General features: G+C 39.5%; 1 protein-coding gene across 1 annotated transcript; it reads right to left on the reverse strand.

Annotated features, from left to right (window-relative positions):
- Positions 1 to 194: 194 nt before the first annotated feature.
- Positions 195 to 11,575, reverse strand: INSIG1 (insulin induced gene 1). Its single transcript, XM_075212132.1, has 6 exons — positions 11,360 to 11,575; positions 9,840 to 10,191; positions 6,636 to 6,760; positions 6,113 to 6,279; positions 5,426 to 5,525; positions 195 to 4,230 (listed from the first exon to the last, which is right to left on the reverse strand). Exons 2-6 carry the CDS (start codon positions 10,171 to 10,173, stop codon positions 4,201 to 4,203), a joined length of 756 nt encoding a protein of 251 aa, XP_075068233.1. The 5' UTR covers positions 10,174 to 10,191; positions 11,360 to 11,575; the 3' UTR covers positions 195 to 4,200.
- Positions 11,576 to 21,471: the final 9,896 nt, after the last annotated feature.

Below are 21,471 nucleotides of genomic sequence, written 5' to 3' on the forward strand. Positions count from 1 at the left end.
TTGGTTACTGTGTAAATAAAGCCCTAGGGGTATAGCAACCAATCAGATTCTAGCTGTCCTTTTGTAGAATGTACTAAATAAATGACAGCTAGAATCTGAGTGGCTGCTATAGGCAACATCTGCACTTTTTCAAACCTGCAGCTTGATAAATTTACCCCTAGTGTCTTTATAACAATTAAAAAAAAGAGACAGAATCAAATGATCCACAACCTTTAATAAAAAAAAAAAAGAAAGTTATATACATCTATAAAGCATACCACAGAAATCCTACACACAAAGATCTGATAATATATACATAATTTATATATACTTTTTTTCTTTACTTTTTTGTACATACAGCATAGTGCAATTATTTTTATTTATTTTTCAACTTGGCTGACTTTGGTTCAAAAACTTGCTACAAGTATTGGCAACAAAAGATACTTCTCTACATATTTGGCGCAACTCTTAATAAAGTATAACAGACACTTTTGATATAATGCAGGAAAACCACTACAGTGGCCTTAGTTCAATGGATTGTTAACATAGATCACTAACAAATGTATGAAAAAGCTGTGGCTCTCCAGCCGATATGTAACTGCTTAAATTTATTTCCATGTGGTTCCCAAACAGATTTGTTGAATTTGCTCTTAAGTTCACAAATTTGTGATAAATTCTCAAACTTTAACTTAAAAAAACATTAAGCTAAAATTGCTACGTTTTATAGTATTTTTAAGCAGGCAACATTGTATAGTTTATTTTGAAGTATTTTGTATTACAATAAATCTTGATTGCTCCATGTCCAAGTTTGAAGCCCATGAGCCAGCAAAATGCAATCAAACTTTGAAACAGTCAAGTAAGTAAAACATCTCTAACTGTGATAATCACCTTTCTGCTTTTCTTAATTATTATTATCCAGTTGTAAAGCCTTAGCTGAAGTATATCATGGATGTAAAAAAAAAACTTTAGTTGAATTTAATTAATTCAGCCCAGGTTATAGCAAAATAAGTGGAAAAAGCAGATGCAGACTATTGTCAAATGTAAAAAGGCTTCAGGCTGGCAGCTATGTTTCACTTACCAAACACAAACAAATTAACAATTAAACTGTGGGGTTTAAGTCATAGGGAGTGATTCAATTAGATGCGAGTTGCCTCACATCTAATACGAGACCCGTGGTACTCATCAGGACTGAAAATAGAGCTAGATTTCACCCTAGGAGTTCGGCAAAAAAAAAAAAAAGAAAAAAAAAAGAGCAAAGCCAAGCCCTACTTTCAGTTGCGACAAGTCTTGTGGGCCCTGTAACGGAGTAGCTCTCCTGGCATTTGATATGGAGAAATGATACCTAAATAAATCACCCCCCATAGTTGCTAATACTTCTATGAATTTACAAATATATACACAATAGTGTTTCATATTTAATACCTTATGTATTTTGCAAATTCAATAACTATGTCTCTGTTGCCTTATGGAGTTGGTTGTCATCCAGGAACTTCTCTACTAAAGTTCTGAAGATTCGTGGTTGTTTATGATATAAAAAAAAATATATATATATTTTTTTTTATTTTATTTTTAGCAAAAAGGCAACAAAGAAAAGTTTGTTGGCAAGTAAAATAGATTTACATCCATCTTGGAGCAAGAATTTAAACCAAAGGCAAGATTTCCTTGCATAAAAGTAAAATATGTAAAGGCAACTTCACAGAAAATACATTTACATTTGAAACAATAAATGGAGTATTTCTAGATATTACTCAATGAATGCTACAAAATAAAGACAATTTTACTATTAAAGAAATTATTGCCGATTTGTATTCCAAGAAGCAACAGAGCAAACCTGTCAGCCAAATATGCTGTGGGAGAGATTTGAATTGCCAGCAAATGATTTTATGAAAAAGAAAATATGATAACTGCCCATCAAATCTGACCTCACCTGTCAGATAAAACATTCACTGTGAAAGCAGTCGATTTGCATGTACTGTTGGCCAATAACAGTCAAAAATTAATTTCTACTCCATATACACATTTGCTAACAATTCTACAGCTGTGTTCTACAAGGCACCTCCCAAACTTGAGTGACAGGTCAAAACATCTTCAATAATACAAGATTATATCACTCTGCAGGATAATGCTACAGTAATATTGCGCAGAAGAATCAAACAGTTTCGTTTTTGAAGATAAAAAAAAAAACTATACACTCTAGCATTTTAAAAGGGAATCTATCATGTCAAAGGGCAAGATAATCTATAAACACCATTTTTTAGATCCTATATCGGTCGTCAGTTTTTGATTAAGGGGCAAGAAGTTCTATGGATTAAAATCACCTCTTTCTGAAATTGTTTAGCATTTACAACTTTCTGGGCCATTGTAGACCAAGTTCACTACAGCTATGAGGTACTTTCATGAAAAACATCTTATGAAAAAGGCACACCTACATTTATTGTAATACGCTAAAGAACATATTGTTGTAAAACGGGAGCCAACCGTTTTACTTTAGTGCTTCTTTTGCACTGCCTAGAAAGGTCTGTTCTCATGCACATAAATGGAAATGTTATGGCAACTTCTTAAGGAAAAAAATCTTTTAAATCACATTTTTAAGATGTTACTGTACTTTTAAAAATGGATGCTGAAACTAAGGACAGTAAAACTATACACCTGCTGCATATGTCTGTAACACTACCAAACATTGAGAAGCATAAAATAAATAGGCGATAGATTCCCTTTAAGTATTTTTTTTTAAACACATTGCACTTGGAATTCTAAATGCTCGCTAGTAATCAATCTGAAATTTAAGTAGATGTAATTAAATGTTTGCAATGAATACTTTTGTGCTCACAAATTCTAAAGAATACTCAAAACACCACATGTTTAATGAAGTGACAAATGCACTTTTCTCTTTACAAGGCAATCACAGACTGCAAATATTAATAAGGCTGTGGAACAAAAAGATAGAGGTCTCCTCTTCTGGCAAAATAATCAAATATCTAACAGGAAGCAGAAAACTGGTGTTGATTATTTTTCTGTCTGTTTAACAGTTTTGCAGAGAGTATTTGAGATATGGGGCAACTACATAACGTTGTCAAACACACAACTATTTATCACATTGCTTTTATACATTTAGCTGGTAAAGACCACATTTATATTTGCAAATTTACTCACAGATTAAAGTCATGTTGCCCTGTTTGGTCATACAATTAACAGCAAATGCAACATGTAAATACAAACTTAAATAACAAGTATTAAGTTGTAAGATCTGTACACAGATAGAGATCTAGGGCTAGCTTTACTAAGCTGTGGGTTTGAAAAAGTGGGGATGTTGCCTATAGCAACCAATCAGATTCTAGCTGTCATTTTGTAGAATGTACTAAATAAATGACAGCTAGAATCTGATTGGTTGCTATAGGCAACATCCCCACTTTTTCAAACCCGCAGCTTAGTAAATCTAGCCCCAAATGTCATTAAATTGTATTTTATTTGCTATTCAATTAATCATTGCAGCACTGCCTAGCGCAACATGGGTCTGACCTGTTAGCAGTGTAAATGTATTCATATAAAGTATATTCTCTTTTATGAATCAAAGTTAAGCATATGTGATATGTGTTTGACATTTTGTTGCTGATGATCTACAGACACTCTATGCACCCATTCAGGTTACAAATTATATATAAGAAACTGGTTTTGAAAAGGTTGGTCTCATTGATCTCTAACCTTTTTCCCTCCACAGCCTTATTTTCCATTATAGATAAATAATATACTCCTATTCTATATCACTTCATCTTTTTTTGCTTTGAAGCACCTTACACCTGTTAGACATCCACAGGATATAGTGGCTGCAAAGCTTTAGAATCCTCTTCACCTTTTTATAATGAAATCGTAATACTGGTACTCAAAAGGTGGCAAATGGCTTATAACACCATGCAGAGAACATAGAAGATCCCACCAGTATACTGACAGATAAAAAGAACCTGCAGTAATCGTGGAAGAGCAGATGCTTTACTGGATGATTATTGTTCCTCCTATTCGTGCCCCACCAAAAAGAAATAGTCTGATGTAGCAATCCACAATTCTTAACACCATAAAATGTACTAATCGAATAATGAAGCAAGAGTCTTCCATTTGAACATGTTTGACGATAAAGTTTGCGTGTTGTTACTCAGTAACATATTGCAAGCTTTTCCAACATCAGGGTAATTCTTCTCCTAGTATATGGGCAGCATGCTCAGGCATCTAGTCTCCGTGTGGCTTTTCTGTGGGCCCCTGCAATGAAAGGACCATCAAATTAAGTAACAATACCAGGCAGTTAAACGAAAAATGATTTGGCTGTACAATTACACATATTTTGAACAGGAGAGTCTTGTCAGGGAACATGTTTGCATCACAACATCTCATTCAGCAGTAGGCAACAATAAGGATTATTACAAACCCAGGTAGAAAAATATACCAATCAATTACAGATACATCTATGGCGTTAATGTCACTATTTAGAGAGCTACATAGATGAAGTGATATTGCCGATGGGATCACTGCAGTAGTAAAGTGAATATTGTTTTTAATCCCATCCCACGTCTGTAAATTTATGCCATAGGCAGTTGGGCCTTTGACGAAGTAAATTTAAGTCTGCTTAATTTAACGGCTATGTGCGGCAACACGCAACCCCGTAAACGGACCTCGGCTGTCAATGACAGCTTGGGGTTCAGAAAGTGTAGAGGAAACATTACATTTAGGGACGGACCACCGAACCACTGTACGCAATACTCTAAGAGAGCTTGTTGTAAAGCTCAGTGGGAAAATTGACTTCATCATTGAACTTAGGAAATTGTAGTATCATTGGGGACTTCGCCTATGGATAGAGAAACCAATAAAGTTGTAAGGGAGACTTGTTTGAGATATTCCTGGTCCGTCAGCACCAATAGGTGCTACTTACATTGGATCTAAGAGTGGCAGACATGTCATTTTCATTTTGATTAGCGCATGCAATAGGGGAGACCTGACACAGCCCCCTCTGGATAAAGAAAAAAACAAAAAAAAAAACAAAACAAAAAACAATCCACATTGTTTTTAGGCCCTATATCTCCCATCATACTTTATATAACAATAGGAGGAAAACCAAACAAATAATTGTTGTGATAACTTTCCAGGATATCACAAATTGGGCTAAAATAACTATGGAAAAATCTATTTCTTTACTAAAGTTACATGTTTTAACCTGTAAGTATATATACTCACTTTGTTAATTTGACTTTGCCATCAAAAGAAAGCTATGCCCATATCCCATAAATCGACAATGTGAAATTTAGAATGGCACATAAGGTATGTAAGATTACTTATCTGTTAAGCAAACACATAGAAAAACTGCAAAGTGTGGTCTGGTCACGAACATTTAAATTTTTTGGTCATCCGGGGATTAAATAAACACTTTAGTCAATTATAATAAATTCCATTAATAAATTACCATTGCTAACTGCCTCCCTATGTTTCCAACAGTTACACCACCAGAGAAGAATATGCAAGGCAGCCAGGAACGAATGTACAGAAAGTCTGGGGAGGTGTATCTGAAATAAAGAACAAGGTCTTTAGCAAAAAAAAAAAAAACAACTAAAAATGAAACTGCATTTGATTTAAAACTTATGGATGTAAAAGTTTTCACATTGTTGCTGCCAGTCACAAGGAAAGTAGCAAAACCATGTTTGGCCCCATTATGTCTTAAAAGGTAGAGGTGCCATCCTGATACTCTCATGGCTGGCACGGGTTCCATACAAGGAAAAGAAAATGTTGATTTTAAAAGAATTACTTTTTTCCAGGATGGGCCACTGGGGGCACAGTTCCATTAGTTTAAAGATCAATAATATTATTATTAAATATTATTATTACTATTAATAGAAACATATAAACACACAGGTAGGTTAGATTTGTTTAACAAGAATATGAAATGCTATGAAAATAAACTGCAGTTGCATATAAATTAAAAATGAGTCTCGTAAGCTATGTCCAACAATAGTTGAAGGATTTTGAAAACGCAATAAAATAATTGACACCCAAGTTAAATTAGAAGCTAAATACATTTCAATACCTTATCTGAAAAGATAAATAAGTAGTTTATATGAATGTAAACTAACCAACATACAGACACATTACTTACTGGTACACTCCATTGTAGACCAGGAACTGTGTTATGAGTGTTGCGAGAAATGCTATTGTAATTCCAAGCCCCAGACCACTGCGAGAACGGTCAAAGGTCCACCACAGACCCAAAGACAGGGCTGCTAGTGTTAGTGAAAGTTGAACATTATTTGCAAAATCCAGTTTCTGGAGGAATTTAAAGTTAAGGAGAACCCAAGACAATATTTAAAGGCACAAACTTTACAGTTTAAAACATATATACATGATATATGTAAATATATTCACAACAAGTTCAACATTTCAGATTCATTGGGCAAATAAATAAATCTGATTGCTGCGAGTTCCAGTGTGTTTTGCACAGTTCTCTTTGAACCAGTTTTCATAAATAGCCCCCATATTCCCTTTAAATGGTATTACAAGTTTAGCTTCAGAGTGCAAAATACTGTCAATGCTAAATATTGAACATTTCATCTAGTAAAAACTCTAAAACAAGTGCAATTAGGACTTTTTAAAAGCTTTTAGCAACAACGTTTGAAGGATACAGCACTAGCATGGTTAATGCCAACAAAAACAGCTATGCATCTCATGACGCTGGCCCATTCTCTCTTGAACTTGTGTGGTTCTCCAAGATGACTGTCAATACAGGGATACAGAAGGCCAACAACAGCTGGAAAATAAAAAGATGTAGATATTTAGTACGCTCTATAATTAAAGTTCACAATACCAACTAAACCCATATGTAGTGATGATCCGCCTATAAGAAAGCCATCACAGATTATATGTTTGTGGCAGCAATATATTTATTACTATACATTTATTTTATTAGTAAAACGCATTTGATCAAAATGAAAATAGTATTTGCAGATATGCAAAAAAATAAATAAAAAGAATAGAAATCTAACATTTACAATATAGTATAATTGCAATGTGAAGTTACCAATATACTATACTAAAGAAACACAAACATACTATTCTATACCATTTTCCTCCCACTAGTGTCAATAAGACATCTTTGGTGGCTCTCCTCTTGGCTGACCTGTGACCCTTTGAATTTCTGCACATGCTCACTGTGTTGCAGGGAGCAATGCACAGACCAAAGGGAAGGTTTCCCAGCCTGGGTGGATAGGTCGTAATGTATGTTCTGCACACATCCAAAAAAATAAAACCAAAAATGCAAAAGGCTATATGGCTACTATACTTCTGAAATCCTAGTGGTTATCAAAGCAGATGACCTTACATTTTTATTGTATTATTAATTTTTAATATATGCTTCAAAATATGAAAACTGTAGGAAAGATGATAATAGACAGAAGTTAGAACTATGTAAGTCCAGCTAAGGTACACAAAAGGTAAGGACCCTGCTCTGAAGAAATAACAAAGGACTAATCTAATCATGCTATGTGAAAAAGAAAGTAAAAGCAAACTGCAACTTTCTGTTTTAGCCACACCTATGCAATTTGATACAGTTTAAAATATAGAATAAAATAATAAGGCCTAAACAATTTAACCATTTAAAGAATGAATTAAAACAAACAAAAACAATAACCAAAAGGGATTACCTATTATATATAAAAGCACACAGGTAAACTGTAGCTTAGCAAGTGCTACTTAGGAAGTCAATGCAATTAAGGTGCATTGCAAACATATAATTGCAAAATACCTGTGTGAGTTTCTCATTTAATAAGCAAGAATTATTTAATTCACTCCAGTTTTAAATTATTGCTTAATAAAAGCAGTGCACTGTCACCTCGATAGGAGATCATCAACAATATTTCTGTATTAAATATATGTACTAAAACTGATCTTTACATATCTAAACACATTAATATATAAATATAGCATTTAGGAGTCAATGCCCAACATCCTTCCTGCTTTTAACATTGCGGACATTCTTATGGTGTAGTTGGCAGACAGCTACTTCTCCGAACTCCTAATCACTTCCTTATTTTCGTTTCTCAAGCAGTGGCATGTTAAATGTGAAAGCCAATGAGGTCTTAGTCAGACAGCTCACCAGTTTAGGAGGTGGCCAATCAGAAATCAAAGAGCTTACAACATTTCCTGTGATATCTGAAGTATGCCAAGCAGGCGTCTGCAATGAAGAGAAGAAGCTGTTCTAATCCAGATATAGGCTTTGTGTCTGATAGTTGTACAGAAGGACATAGTGTTTGTTTTAAGGCAACCTGCCAGAATGTGTTGAAATAAGTGCTGTAAAAATGTAACAAAATTGTACAAGACTTTTATTATTGCATGAAGAGTAGCAATGAATAGGATATTAATAGTCCATAGATGACAATGCAACTCAACATATGCACTGCAGACAATGGAGTAAGCTGGACTTTAAAGGTATACTATACCCTCTTAGACTGGTGATTAAGAATATGACCACTGTTATTAGATACTTTTCTGAATATTTATACTGGAGCTTGACATGCATTTCTTTAAAGTTAGAAAAAACTATATTGAATCCATATGCTTTTGAAACGTATTTGATAGGTGTTTTTTTTACCCAACATTTTAAAAAAGGTCATTGAAGAGTTTCCAACTTGGCAAAGGCACAAAATTGGAACAAGTTATAAAAACAAAACAAAGCAAAAAACACCCCAAGTAAAGATGCCGAATAGGTATGGTAAAATTATAAACAATGATTTCTAGGGCTAGATCTGCTTTTACATACACTACATACCCAGTGAAGATATATTTAAAATGGCAGTGTGTATGGACATTTACTGATAGGAAGTTTGCTGCATATAGACAAAATATCTTCCTCCATGATCATACTTATGTTTAATATCTTCAGTTCTGAAACTTGTAGATACAAAGTCCTGTTAAGGCATATTTGGGCATTTCTCTTCATAGTTACACATATGAAATACATATTCTGTCTGAAGCTTTATACACTTAGAAATAGTACATGAAATTTATAAGATTTCTCAAAATACAACAAAACACTCAACATTGCCAAAAGATGAAGCTTTGTGGTTATAAGCAGTCTCTTCTCCTTGTGGTGGCAGAATGCATCAGTGACACCACTAGGACAACAGTGCATGTTCATCTTTGCAGCATAGTCAGAAGGCTTCACTTTACAGTTTGTCTCTAATAATGAAAGAACTTAATCGATCACTTTGCCAATGGAACATTATTATATCCCACTGCATTGCAGGAAAATCACAAAAATGCTAAATGAAAAAAAGAATACATACATTCTCAATGTTGGGGAGTATATATATTGAGGACAGATCTAACTGATCAACAGAAATAACATATCAATCGAAGCTAATCATTCAATGGATTCAATTCAATTAGGAATGTATCCAATATAGGGGTAAATGTATCAAGCTGAGAGTTTTCTGGCAGGTTTGAAAAAACAATCAGATTCCAGCTATCATTTATTTAGTACATTCTACAAAATGATAGCTAGGAGCTGATTGGTTGCTATAAGCAACATCTCCACTTTTCAAACCCACCAGACAACTCTCAGCTTGATACATTTACCCCATAGTGTGGTCATCACCTGTATCAGAGGTAAGAAACCTATGGCTAGCCAGCTGTTGTGGATCTTCAGCATTCTGGAAGATCATACTGAGACTGCCTAATGTATAAGTGTGATCCAACTAAATAACTTGCTGGCAGGGCATTCTTGCACTTCTAGCTCCACAACAACTGGAGAACTACAGGTTGCCAAAGGCTGCCAGTCATGCCAACAGTTGTCTATTTTAGATTAGTGATGGAGCTGCTATGATACTCACCAGCTGCAGTGCCACAACAAGGGGGGACCCACCAAGCTGAGGAAAAGATGGTAGCAATGACCTCTTCTGGAAATAGTGTCACATTCCTTTGGATTTGGAGAAGATTAAGCACCAAAGCCAGAAATGCACCAACAGCAAAGAGAACCAGGCTTCTCCGGATCAGACTGCAGCCTTGGTTGCTAGCTAAGGTGCTGTAGGCTAAACGGATATGGGAATTTAGTGAGGACATGGCTTCTCCAGCTCTTTGTGTTAGCCAAGTGCTTATGTTTGTGCCCTTCTTGTCTATCCCTCTGGCGCAAGAGCAACTCCAGCAGTGCTCCTCGAGTCTTGGCATTTGTTTATTAATAGTTTACTGTAGAAAAGAAAAAGGAGAGAAGAATAATTAACACATTAACAAAACTGAATACAGCATTATTGGTTCCACATAAGTAATGTGTTTTATAAATATAGGATCCAACCAATACAGAATCCCCTTTTCCAATAACACAGTGATTAAGGCAGAGTCTATTTTATTAAGTCAGATACACACAAACATTTTCTGTTATTAAGCAGTGTCAGTGTCTGACTAAAGGCTTATAAATCTGGGAATTTAAGCCAAAACACATTAACTATTGCTTTAATACCTGTCAGGTCTCAGTCACTCAGAGTCACCCTCATAATTGCCATTTTTCATACATGATGTAGGACAGGTAGGACCACACTCCTCCCTATCTAGTGTAATACTTTATTACTATCATTCAACTATGTGCTACAATTACTTCCAAATCCACCATTCAATTCTCCCACATGTCAATAAACTACAGCTGTCCAGTAAAAAGAAAATGCTATCCAACTGTACAACACCAGTTCACTGCTAGACGTACACAAGTTATTGCTGTCAGGGACACTACTTAAACAGAATAGCAGGATGCTAATTATTTTTTATCAAATAATGCTCTATACACCAGTGTCACCCTCACGGTAAGCAGCAATTCCAATTAAATGAAGTTTGCAAAAGTGTGTTACATAGTAAACAAATCCATCATCCAAATCACACAAAGGCTTCCAGTATCCAGCTAAATAAAACATTTAGTGCCCTCCATAACAGAATATGGTTATGCAGCCTCCAATAGTTGTATGCCTTCTTATAGCCAAGTACCAGTATGCAAATCACTTACTGTCCTTCTCTAGCTACAACATGAACCAGCTGTTAACATTTCCCCACAGCACACAATGACCAGGAATATTGCACACAATGTATGCTCTAGTCTATACCAATCATTGAGCTTAATGCCAATCAGGGCATGCTCCATAATATTATCTGGATCCAGTCTGCACATTTGCATGGCAGTGCCCGTACCCAGCCATAAACAAATCATAGCCATTAGCCGGTTCTGAAGCAATACACCATTGGGTGTCTGAAAGCCACTTCGTGCCCACCTCACTAATGCAATGTGATTGCACATGCCACCCACACGACAAACAATGCCCACCCTGCCCAGTGCCCTCACACCATTGTATCTATAGCATGTCAATCTCACCCTGCAGCAATGAGCACTCCGGGTATTCAGGCGGAAGTCGGAGCCACAAGGACTTGATAAACTTTTGCCCTTTTATCGCTGGTGTTTACTTCACTGTCGCCTCTGAGCTCTCTTTAAATATGAGGTGCCCGTCTGTACGTGCAGCTGCTGCAGATAGCTCCCGCCCCCAGGTAGCACCGCTGTCCTCCGCTGCCCTGTTCCCTCCTCCCCCCAGTGAGTCAGACGGAGGACTGTGATGTGAGGAAGGGGGGGGCTGCAGCTGCCCAGACCGAAAACAACATGAGTGTCTGGTGAGGCGCCGGCAGCCAATCAGCAGCGGGCTGCCCATATGACGTAGCGGACACACCACGCACACCTTCTCGCCGCCATAAAAAAAATCAAAACAAGGAGAACACGGGGACAGGGTGACGCGCTCTGGCCGCGGGAGCGCGCACGGACAGGAAGACGTTACTTCCCGCCGTATCCACAGAGCCATTCCGCTTCACCTCAGTGCAGTGACCTGATGGACACTGACCATACTCTGTCTCCAAAAATAATACCAGTTACTAATGCTTTATTTAAACTCTGGTGATCCATTGGCTTTGCTATGCTGGAGGGAATGTGACCTTTCAGAAACGTAGTGTTCTCTATAATTATATTTTTAGGTCAGCTATAGCTGACCAACATATATATTGCCAACCTGAATACCACATATCACTTATGTAGGTTTGTTATTAATACAACTTGAAAATATTGTGCAAACAAATTATTATGGTGCTGCACAACTGGACAGCAGTGTTCCAAGCAGATTTGAACTAACACACCATAGCACCAAAAGTTATATATTTTTGTCATGTCAAAAATATACCTCATGTGGGTTTTATTGGTAAAAACAATAACAAAAATCCTATTGCTGTAAATACCATGTGGGTAAAATATATTCAGTTGTTGTTCAGACTGAACACAAGAATGGGGAAGAGATGTGATCTAAGTGACTTTGACCATATAATGATTGTTGGTGCCAGACGGTGGTTTGAGCATCTCAGAAATTGCTGATATGGGATTTTCATGACAACAGTCTCTAGAGTTTACACGGAATAGTGTGTACAACAAAAAGCATCCAGTGAATGTCAGTTCTGTGGGCGAAAACGCCTTGTTATTTAGAGAGATCAGAGGAGAATGGTCAGGCTGCTTTAAGCTGATAGGTAGACATCAGTAACTGAAATAATCATGTGTTACAACAGTGGTATGCAGAAGAGCATCTCAACGCACAGCACATTGAACCTTGTAATGGATGGGCTGCAGCAGCAGAAGCCAACACCAGGTTCCACTCTTGTCAGCTAAAAACAGGATACAGACTACAGTGGGCAGAGGCTCGCCAAAACAACATTTGAAAATTGGAAAAATGTTGCCTGGTCTGATGAATCTCGATTTCTGCTGCAAAATATAGATTGTAGGGTCAGAATTTGGCATAAACCACACGAGTCTATGTATCCATCTTGCCTTTTGTCAATGATGCAGTCTGGTAGTGGTGTAATGGTTTGGAAAATGTTTTCTGGGTAGACATTAGACCCCTTAATACCATTTGAGCATTTAAATGCCACAGCCTACCTGATTATTGTTGCTGACCATGTGCATACTTTCAAAGCCACAGTTTACCCATCTTCTAATGGTTATTTCCAGTGGGATAATGCGCCATGTCACAAAACTCACATCATCTGACAGTGAGTTAAGTGTACTCTAATATCCTCCACAGTCACCAGGTCTCAATCCAATAGAGCACCTTTGGGTCATGGTGGAACGAGAGAGTTGCAGCATGCATGTGGAGTTAACAAATCTGCAGCAATTGCATGATGCTCTCATGTCAACATGGACTAGTATCTGTAAGGAATGTTCCCAGCAACTTGTTGAATCCTCAATATAGCATATACTGCCATATAGTCTCACATACCACCATGTAGCCCATATGCCTCAATATTATTGTTATTATTATTATTATCATTTATTTGTTAGGCGCCACAAGGTATCCTCAGCGCCGCACACAGTACTAACAGTAGACTATACAGGGTGAAACCATACAGAACAATGAATAAAAAGTACCAATACTTCAGAAACTCCGGCCAGTCATATGCAGTAAAGATGGAGCGGATGAACAGGTATGGAGACAGGAGGGGAGGGGGCCCTGCTCATACGAGCTTACATCCTAAGGGAGGGTAAACAGACCAGGCACAAGAGGAGCCAGTTGAGGCAAGAAGAGAGAAGGGAGGACGAGCAAAAGGGAGGAGATGGGGGTTAAGTAGATGGTTGGTAGGCTTTGAGGAAGAGGTGAGTTTTGAGTGAACGTTTGAAGGAGCACAGAGTAGGAGAGAGACGGATGGAACGAAGGAGGTCGTTCCAGAGAAGGGGGGCTGCATGGGAAAACTGATAAGAGTGGAGGAGAGGCGGCGGTCGCTGGCTGAGCGCAGGGAGCGGGCAGGAGTGTGAATGGAGAGGAGGTTAGAGATATAAGGGGCAGTAGAGTTGGAGAGAGCCTTGTAAGTGGTGGTGAGGAGTTTGAAAAGGATTCTGTAGGGGAAGGGGAGCCAGTGTAAGGCAAGGCAGAGGAGGAGCGGCGTGAGAGGAAGATGAGTGGCCGCATTGAGTATAGAGCGGAGGGGGGAGAGACGGGAGTGGGGGAGGCCAGTGAGGAGGTTACAATAATCGAGGCGGGAGATGATGAGTGCATGGATGATAGTTTTGGCGGCATCCTGAAAGAGAAAAGGACGGATGCTATCATGTAGTCTCCATGATACATGGAATGATTTTATGTAGCCTTATATGCCCCAAAAATGACTCATAGGGCTGTATATAGCATAATTTAACCCAATTTGGCCAGGCCACTCCTCACATGAGATGTGGTAATAACTCTTAGGTGGTACAATATTATGGACAGCAAAGATGGTTCTCACCTCTATGCCCCTCTTACCACCTCCTCGGGATTCGTGTTACCAGCCACTTTGCACTTATAGTTGCAATCACTAGTCCAAATTCAGAAGAGTACGGGCAGGGGAGCCACGGATTGGTATCTTGCCTGTAAATGGACAACTGTGCTCTCCATGAGACTCATTATTACACAACACTTTTTTTTCTAAGTTTTTCTTTTCCACAGCTGCTAAGGTGCAGAAAGTGTAGCAAAATCTTGACAGCTGTGTGTGTGAGCTGAAGGGAGGCCCTGCTGGTTTCTAGTCGGACACCACCATTAGAAGCTCAATGAAACCAGTGCTGTAATTAGCAATGTTGCTTGCGCTTTTCAAGTGGGAAGAAACCACTGGGAGCTGCCATTACCCAATAGCTCCTTGAGGCTACTATCTCGCAAAGAGTCAGCAGCAGAATGGGAAATACTGAGTACTATTCACAGTTAAATCTTTATTGTATTCCTGTTTGTGTTACACATAACAATATTCATACTATAATGAACCATTATATAAAAATATATATATATATTTATATATACACACACACATATATGAGTCCACTTGTGAAAAACAGAAATTTTGTTTTTTTCATGACTCACATGCAGAAATCTTGAGCACGCGTGAGTGTGTCTTTTTATATGTGGTTTACAGTGTTCTAGATCCTGTTCTGCAGCAAGAGGAAAAGTTTAGCAAATATTGAAGAGGTTACACTAGGTCAGTAAAAGAGAAAAACACATGAAGTGTGGGTGTGTCTGCTCAGGTGATGTTGAATTGGCTTAAGAACGCTGTAGAAATACTGTTACAACATCGAATGCTTGAAAGGGTAAAGTCTTTTCACCTGGGTTATAATTGATCTTATCAGTCCCTAATAAACGCAAAGTGATTCTGTTTAAATATTGCACACTTGTAAATGCTTATTTGATTCTAGCATCTATCTATCTATCTATCTATCTATCTATCTATCTATCTATCTATCTCTTCTCTGCAGATACAAAATCATCTTTGCTTCTACAGACTACAGTCGTTCAGGTAAATATGCAAAATATGTTGGAAAAATCAGGTGATTCCATGTTTCAAAGGTGCTATTGTAAATTCACTAGTGCTTCCTAGTTCCATTTAGTTTAGTTTCTTAAATGAATATCATGGCATCTTCAGCCATTACAGATTGTTCAGTTCACATGATTTCTACAAATCACCCACTGCATTCTATTCTATTAGTACATTATTTGTAAAAAAAAAAAAATTCTGAGTCTTCACTAACCATTTTCAGATCATGTCCTCTAAATCAAAATGTGTGCAAACTGTCTCCTCCCTCCATTACCCATCCTCTAGTACAGTGGTTCCCAACCGGTGGTAAACGTACCCCCGGGGGTACTTGCAGATCGTTTCAGGGGTACGGCAAAAATAATAAGCAATTGCGTCGGACTGGCCCCGTCCGCTCCGTTATTAGGGCTGTGAACATCTGGTGATCTGCACCTGTGTAGTTAAGTTGTTGCTGTTCAGTCATGTTGGATCATGACTGAGCCGCCCATGGAGGAGTAGCTGCCGACATCCAGCCGCTCAGAGGAGCTGCATGAAGGACGCAGGAGCCATTGTTGTGCAGGTAAGTAAAGCGCACAGCCTGTTATTTCAACAGAAATGGATGAGGGGAGAGGAATTAGGGATGGCTGAGACAGGAGGCATGAGGGATGGCTGAGTCAGGAGGCATGAGGGATGGCTGAGACATGAGGGATGATGGATGGCTGAGACAGAAGGCATGACGGATGGCTGAGACAGAAGGCATGACGGATGGCTGAGACAGGAGGGATGGCTGAGACAGGAGGCATGATGGATGGCTGAGACAGGAGGAATGATGGATTGCTGAGACATGAGGGATGGCTGAGACAGGAGGCATGAGGGATGGCTGAGACAGGAGGCATGAGGGATGGCTGAGACAGGAGGCATGAGGGATGGCTGAGACAGGAGGCATGAGGGATTGCTGAGACAGGAGACATGAGGGATGGCTGAGACAGGAGGCATGAGGAATGGCTGAGACAGGAGGCATGATGGATTGCTGAGACAGGAGACATGATGGATGGCTGAGAAAGGAGGCATGAGGGATGGCTGAGACAGGAGGCATGATGGATGGCTGAGACAGGAGACATGAGGGATGGCTGAGACAGGAGGCATGAGGGATGGCTGAGACAGGAGGCATGAGGGCTGAGACAGGAGGCATGAGGGATGGCTGAGACAGGAGGCATGGTGGATGGCTGAGGGATGATAGATGGCTGAGACATGAGGGATGATGGATGGCTGAGACAGAAGGCATGAGGGATGGCTGAGACAGGAGGCATGAGGGATGGCTGAGACAGGAGGCATGAGGGCTGAGACAGGAGGCATGAGGGATGGCTGAGACAGGAGGCATGGTGGATGGCTGAGGGATGATAGATGGCTGAGACATGAGGGATGATGGATGGCTGAGACAGAAGGCATGAGGGATGGCTGAGACAGGAGGCATGAGGGATGGCTGAGACAGAAGGCATGAGGGATGGCTGAGACAGGAGGCATGAGGGATGGCTGAGACAGGAGGCATGAGGGATGGCTGAGACAGAAGGCATGAGGGATGGCTGAGACAGGTGGCATGAGGGATGGCTGAGACAGGAGGCATGAGGGATGGCTGAGACAGGAGGCATGAGGGATGGCTGATACATGAGGGATAAGGGATTGCTGAGACATGAGGGATGGCTGAGACAGGAGGCATGAGGGATGGCTGAGACAGGAGGCATGAGGGATGGCTGAGACAGGAGGCATGAGGGATGGCTGAGACAGAAGGCATGAGGGATGGCTGAGACAGGAGGCATGAGGGATGGCTGAGACAGAAGGCATGAGGGATGGCTGAGACAGGAGGCATGAGGGATGGCTGAGACAGGAGGCATGAGGGATGGCTGAGACAGGAGGCATGAGGGATGGCTGAGACAGAAGGCATGAGGGATGGCTGAGACAGGAGGCATGAGGGATGGCTGAGACAGAAGGCATGAGGGATGGCTGAGACAGGAGGCATGAGGGATGGCTGAGACAGGAGGCATGAGGGATGGCTGAGACAGGAGGCATGAGGGATGGCTGATACATGAGGGATAAGGGATTGCTGAGACATGAGGGATGAGGCATGAAGGATGGCTGATACATGAGGGATAAGGGATTGCTGAGACATGAGGGATGAGGGATGGCTGAGGGATGATAGATGGCTGAGACATGAGGGATGGCTGAGACAGGAGGCATGAGGGATGGCTGAGACAGGAGGCATGAGGGATGGCTGAGACAGGAGGCATGAGGGATGGCTAACAGTAGGTATGAGGCATGAAGGATGGCTGATACATGAGGGATAAGGGGTTGCTGAGACATGAGGGATGAGGCATGAAGGATGGCTGATACATGAGGGATAAGGGATTGCTGAGACATGAGGGATGGCTGAGACAGGAGGCATGAGGGATGGCTGAGACAGGAGGCATGAGGGATGGCTGAGACAGGAGGCATGAGGGATGGCTGAGACAGGAGGCATGAGGGATGGCTGAGACAGAAGGCATGAGGGATGGCTGAGACAGGAGGCATGAGGGATGGCTGAGACAGAAGGCATGAGGGATGGCTGAGACAGGAGGCATGAGGGATGGCTGAGACAGGAGGCATGAGGGATGGCTGAGACAGGAGGCATGAGGGATGGCTGAGACAGAAGGCATGAGGGATGGCTGAGACAGGAGGCATGAGGGATGGCTGAGACAGAAGGCATGAGGGATGGCTGAGACAGGAGGCATGAGGGATGGCTGAGACAGGAGGCATGAGGGATGGCTGAGACAGGAGGCATGAGGGATGGCTGATACATGAGGGATAAGGGATTGCTGAGACATGAGGGATGAGGCATGAAGGATGGCTGATACATGAGGGATAAGGGATTGCTGAGACATGAGGGATGAGGGATGGCTGAGGGATGATAGATGGCTGAGACATGAGGCATGAGGGATGGCTGAGACAGGAGGCATGAGGGATGGCTGAGACAGAAGGCATGAGGGATGGCTGAGACAGGAGGCATGAGGAATGGCTGAGACAGGAGGCATGAGGGATGGCTGAGACAGGAGGCATGAGGGATGGCTGAGACAGGAGGCATGAGGGATGGCTGAGACAGGAGGCATGAGGGATGGCTGAGACAGGAGGCATGAGGGATGGCTGAGACAGGAGGCATGAGGGATGGCTGATACATGAGGGATAAGGGGTTGCTGAGACATGAGGGATGAGGCATGAAGGATGGCTGATACATGAGGGATAAGGGGTTACTGAGACATGAGGGATGAGGCATGAAGGATGGCTGATCTCACTAACAATGTTTCCGTCTGCTAGTAATTTGTAGAACAGTTACAGACTTTTCAGGTAAGACAAATAAATTATTTAATAATAAATTAAAAGTTTGTGAAATACTTGTGTTACGAATATTGTAAAAGTAAATCTATGGTTTGTACTTTTAGTGTAGTAATTTTCCTTTTCCAACTTATTTCCTCATTTACACTATTATACATTATGATTGGCAGTGAACAAAAGTGTCAGTATTTAAAAACAGCTCTTTTAAAAACGAGGTACAATTTATAGAAATGAATTCAAAAGGGGTACACAATCTGAAAAAGGTTGGGAACTACTGCTCTAGTATCTCAACTGCTTTGGCTATAAAAATTAAATGATAATGCATAAAATGAATTCCTGTTTTTTCTTGTATAACAACGTCTTGCAGTGGTGACCATCTCTTCTGGGGGTTTCAGGGTTGGATTGCGAACATAAAAGGAAAGATTCACAACATTTTATGCATCAAGTGCTCCATCATTGGTACAGTTGGAAAAATATCAATCCAAATCAGATAGGGCTTTGGGACTTGAAGCATTATTCAAAGGGGTGGCAATCATTGCATTTGATAAACCTACAATATGTTCTTGTGGGTGAGGTGAGAGACATACATTACAATATTAAAAATGGTTTTGTGGAACTGCATATTCTAGCCCATTATTATAATTATTATTATCATTTATAGGGCACCACAAAATGTCCGCAGTGCTGTACAGAATACAAACGGTGGACCATACAAAATAGGGACACTGGGTGTCCCAAAGCATCTGCTGTGTGTTGGACCTGCAAATTATGCTTTGACATCACAAAACAACATTTACTGGCTGTTTGTATTGTTGGGACCTCCCATGGATTGAGAGAGACTATGTACACTATAAGGCCTGCCAGCCCGACTACAGAAGGCTGCGGAACTCCGTATTAAAACACACATATCAGACATAGAATTGGCGCTAATGACCAATCCCTCAAGATAGAAATTGTCCCGAAATGTCAATAGTGTATTCAAATACTACTATTAATATATTCCCCTTTTCTTTCTCCAAAAGGGTTCTTAGACATATGGGAGATACAAAATGCACCAAAATAAAAAAGCTTGTAAACAACCTTCAATACTCAAAAATATTTTTTTTTGGTATGCTTACAATTTCAATCTGCAAAATTAAGGAACGGCCATAGGAACCAAATTCACCCCCAGCTATGCAAAAATATTCATTGGGGTGGTGAGAGGACACCCATGTTTAGAACGGTCACAGTATGGGGGTGGATCTGGTTTTCTGGTTCAGATATAGACAACATTTTGTATATATGATGGGGATAATGCATCTTTGGAAAAGTTTTGCAATTAATTAAATTCAAACACCTTAAACATCAAATTAACTTTCGATATCAGTAAGGATGATATGCATTTTTTAGATCTAAGGATTTATGTAAAAGAAAATCAGTTATTAACAAATAATTATAGCAAACCCACTGACTCAAATTTATTGATTGCCATCAATAGCAATTATTATCACAAATGGCTGGAGAGTATTTCACTAAGCCAGTTCCAAAAACTTAAATGAAACTGCAGAACCAGAAATGTTTTATGAACAATCACAAAAATGAAAAGGACAGTTTCTATAACAAGAATATGAGAAAGTAAAACTAAATAAGGTCATAAAATGAAAGAACAATCTTGATTTCGAAAAAACTTTTTGTTTCTAAAGATAGAGAGAACAATAAAAGGGAGTTCAGGTATAGAACAGGTATTCCGTTTATTGTTATTATACAATACATATAAGAATGTAGAAAAGATCATTAGACGCCATTGGACCATTCTGACAAAAGATCCCTTGTTGCAGGGAATCATCTCTGAGAATCTTCAGTTCATTTACAGAAAGGCGTTAAACTCTAAAAAATCACATTGTGAAAAGTTGTCTCTCAAAACCCAAACATGAAATCATTAAACTAAAGGGTTTCCTTAGTTGTGGATTCTGTTCGATGTGCAAGCACACGAGGAATGATACCACTAAGTAGGTGGAGGGTAAATTTTCCACTACAGTCCAAGTATACAATATAAAGTAGTTCATGACCTGTAATTCAAAGAATTTCATCTATTTGGTTGAATGTATGTGCAATGAATAAGTACATAGCTAGAACTTCCAGGAAATTAAAAAAGAGGTGGAGTGAACACATTAGAAACATCAAAAAAAGCATATGACTTACATTCTTTATCAGCACATTTCAAAGAACATCACAATTGTAATGAGAAATCGATTACATTTCTTTGTGGTTTAAAGAGAATAGTAGGTGATTGGAGGAAAAAAAAACTAATGTAGAACCAGCTCAAGCGTAGATGAGATTGATTTACTCTATGGCCACATTGGGCTAGATTTACTAAGAATCGAGTTTGGTGGTGGTTTGAAACCGCCACCCATCGCTACATTTACAATAGGGTAGTTTGAGGCTTCAATTTAAAATGACTGGCGATGTATGGCGGATTGAAAAAGTTAAACCGCTGGCGGTTTGGATGAAACCACCATCAAAACCGTCATCCAAAAGACAGGACAGAACAGTTTTAATACCTGCTTCAGAATGGCTTGATAGTTTAAACATGCTGTTTGAACTATTTTGCCATTCAGAACAGAAGAGAAAGCACCATTGAAATTTAAATTGTTTAAATCATTATTTATTGATTAAGGGGCAAAATTAAATAAATATTAACTTATGATATTAAGGGGATAAAATTATTTAATTATTATATTATTCTGACAATATGTAACGAAAAATTGTGCAACATAAATAATTATATCCACCATTAACAATCCGTTAATAATA

Source organism: Mixophyes fleayi, chromosome 5 (genome assembly GCF_038048845.1).
Source record: "Mixophyes fleayi isolate aMixFle1 chromosome 5, aMixFle1.hap1, whole genome shotgun sequence".
Lineage (NCBI taxonomy): Eukaryota > Metazoa > Chordata > Amphibia > Anura > Limnodynastidae > Mixophyes > Mixophyes fleayi.

What these genes read in the sequence shown, in the direction of transcription:
- INSIG1 (XM_075212132.1), bottom strand. Translation starts at nt 10,173, where the DNA reads ATGCCAAGACTCGAGGAGCACTGCTGGAGTTGCTCTTGCGCCAGAGGG. An exon ending in TTGTTGTGGCACTGCAGCTG is followed by an intron (nt 6,761 to 9,839) that starts GTGAGTATCATA and finishes TTTATTTTCCAG; the next exon opens with CTGTTGTTGGCCTTCTGTAT. An exon ending in TAGGGAGGCAGTTAGCAATG is followed by an intron (nt 4,231 to 5,425) that starts GTAATTTATTAA and finishes CTTTCATTGCAG; the next exon opens with GGGCCCACAGAAAAGCCACA.